Raw genomic sequence first — 1,784 nt, 5'->3', positions numbered from 1 at the left:
TGACCAAACAGCCAGAGTGGATTTTTGTGTGCAGGTGTCAATAATACAACTGGATATTTTGATGTTCATGTATGATCGATCAGCAGTGTTATGTTTCTGACCGTACTCAAAAAGTTTTATTTGGAATTTATTTTTTATTTGCTTATTTCTTGTAGCGTAGAGTTTTAGAGTGGAAGCAAATAAATGAATTTTAGGGAGATGCCAATCCTGGATGCATGATCCACAGGACATGAAATTTTTCTCTGCGTGTATACAAATATTTCTTGTCACTCTCTACTCCACAGAACATGCGTATAGAATTCATGTTTAGGGATACCATTTTTGTACTTGTAGACACTTTGTTGACATTTTGATGTCAGGTATAAACAGAATCAACCAACTGCACTGCAACCATGTGCAGTGTCTGTCAGAAACAGTGTGCATCAAGATTGGACCTGTTCAATCATCTCCGCGTCCACTATCCCATCTGAGATCAACCAAGATCTTCCTCGCTACAGAAGCATTGACATAATGACAAAAACTTTCAAGACTTATTTCGGGACTCTTTTCTTGTGTGTACCTTGGGGGGGTAGCATCACTTTTGGATTAATCATGCTGACTTACCATAAACACGTTGAAAAACAAAGAAACGTAACATTTGACTTATTGTGGCGTGATCACCATAAACGTTGTGGAATGCCCCCATATGCCACCATAGCATGGTGGTGCTGCTGGCCGTGTACCTGCAAGCGTGGACAGGCAGATCTTTCGTGTAATAGGTATCCTCCTCGTCCTCCTCGAAGTTGAGTTCCCCCAACAACTGGCTGGCTTTGACCACAGAATCATCCACTCCTCCGTTAAGCAGCCCCGCATCAGGACCGTTCACCTGCAACACCGGAAATGCATTAGCTACTAAACAAACTACGCTAACGGCTAACAGCAACACCGTGCATTTAAAATAAGCACTTTACAATATTAACAATTCATTCCAAACATCATAACTTTAGATTTTGATAAATTTAGTAACTTAACACGAGACATCTAACAACTCTAATGCTATAGTTTGCGGTCTAGGTAGCTAGCAGCGATATGCTAACTAGCAGTAGCATCAAGCTAAGATGAAGCTAACAGCCGCTTCACACCAGTTATTGTGTGTTCCTGTGACATCGCAAGCTACAGACCTGACCGTCTAGCTGGCTCTGGGTCTGGCCTTGAGTCTGCGTTTGACTCGGAAGAGTGAAGTCGGTGAAGTCGTACTCGGAGCCCTGGGTATCCGCTCCAAGTAGCTCAGTTTCCTCGGTGTCCAGGAAAGTAAGGGTCTGCGAGCTCGGCCCGTACGCCTCCACACTCATCGCGATATAAACGGTTTCTGTTACGGCTTCACAGATCACCAGAATCCACACGTTGACCGCTCAGTGATGAACGGGTTAGAAGACGTCGGTGACAGAATGTTCTGAAGCAAAAACAAAAGAAAACCTGGAACGGAACGGAACGGAACAGAACAGAGCCTCGAAAGCTCCAACGAACAGTGTCGGACTCGAGCGCCGATCGACCTGTGACGTCTACGCAGAGCTACTGCGAAGAAGAATCAACGACAGAACTCTCACTCTGCCTTCAATACAGGAACCCAAATAACCAAACACCACCTGGTGGCAAGATAGTAGATTTACACGTTAAAACTACGTTGAACAAACTACATTTAATTCTTGGGGTTTGATTTTTAGTTGGCCTTTTCTTAGTTGATCAGATTGTTACTAATAATCTGAGGTGCATAATGCAGACATGCAGTTATCATGTACTTATCA

At 43.5% G+C, this 1,784-nt stretch overlaps 1 protein-coding gene across 1 annotated transcript; it reads right to left on the bottom strand.

The window, feature by feature from the left end:
• Positions 1-438: 438 nt before the first annotated feature.
• Positions 439-1,504, bottom strand: LOC117518115 (putative regulator of nonsense transcripts 1). The gene is made up of 3 exons (XM_034179178.1): positions 1,161-1,504; positions 661-865; positions 439-491 (listed from the first exon to the last, which is right to left on the bottom strand). The coding sequence occupies exons 1-3, from the start codon at positions 1,329-1,331 to the stop codon at positions 439-441; spliced, it is 429 nt and encodes a 142-aa protein (XP_034035069.1). The 5' UTR covers positions 1,332-1,504.
• Between the last annotated feature and the right edge of the window lie 280 nt (positions 1,505-1,784).

Source organism: Thalassophryne amazonica, chromosome 10 (assembly GCF_902500255.1).
Source record: "Thalassophryne amazonica chromosome 10, fThaAma1.1, whole genome shotgun sequence".
Lineage (NCBI taxonomy): Eukaryota > Metazoa > Chordata > Actinopteri > Batrachoidiformes > Batrachoididae > Thalassophryne > Thalassophryne amazonica.
The sequence above is the reverse complement of the archived record's forward strand: the minus strand, read 5'-3'. Positions and strand labels throughout refer to the sequence as shown.

Excerpts from the sequence above, each read along its gene's own strand:
- LOC117518115 (XM_034179178.1), bottom strand. The coding sequence starts at position 1,331 with ATGAGTGTGGAGGCGTACGGGCCGAGCTCGCAGACCCTTACTTTCCTG. Across the intron at positions 866-1,160 it reads AGAGCCAGCTAGACGGTCAG|GTGAACGGTCCTGATGCGGG; the intron begins GTCTGTAGCTTG and ends CCGGTGTTGCAG. Across the intron at positions 492-660 it reads GGCATTCCACAACGTTTATG|CGAGGAAGATCTTGGTTGAT; the intron begins GTGATCACGCCA and ends ATGCTTCTGTAG.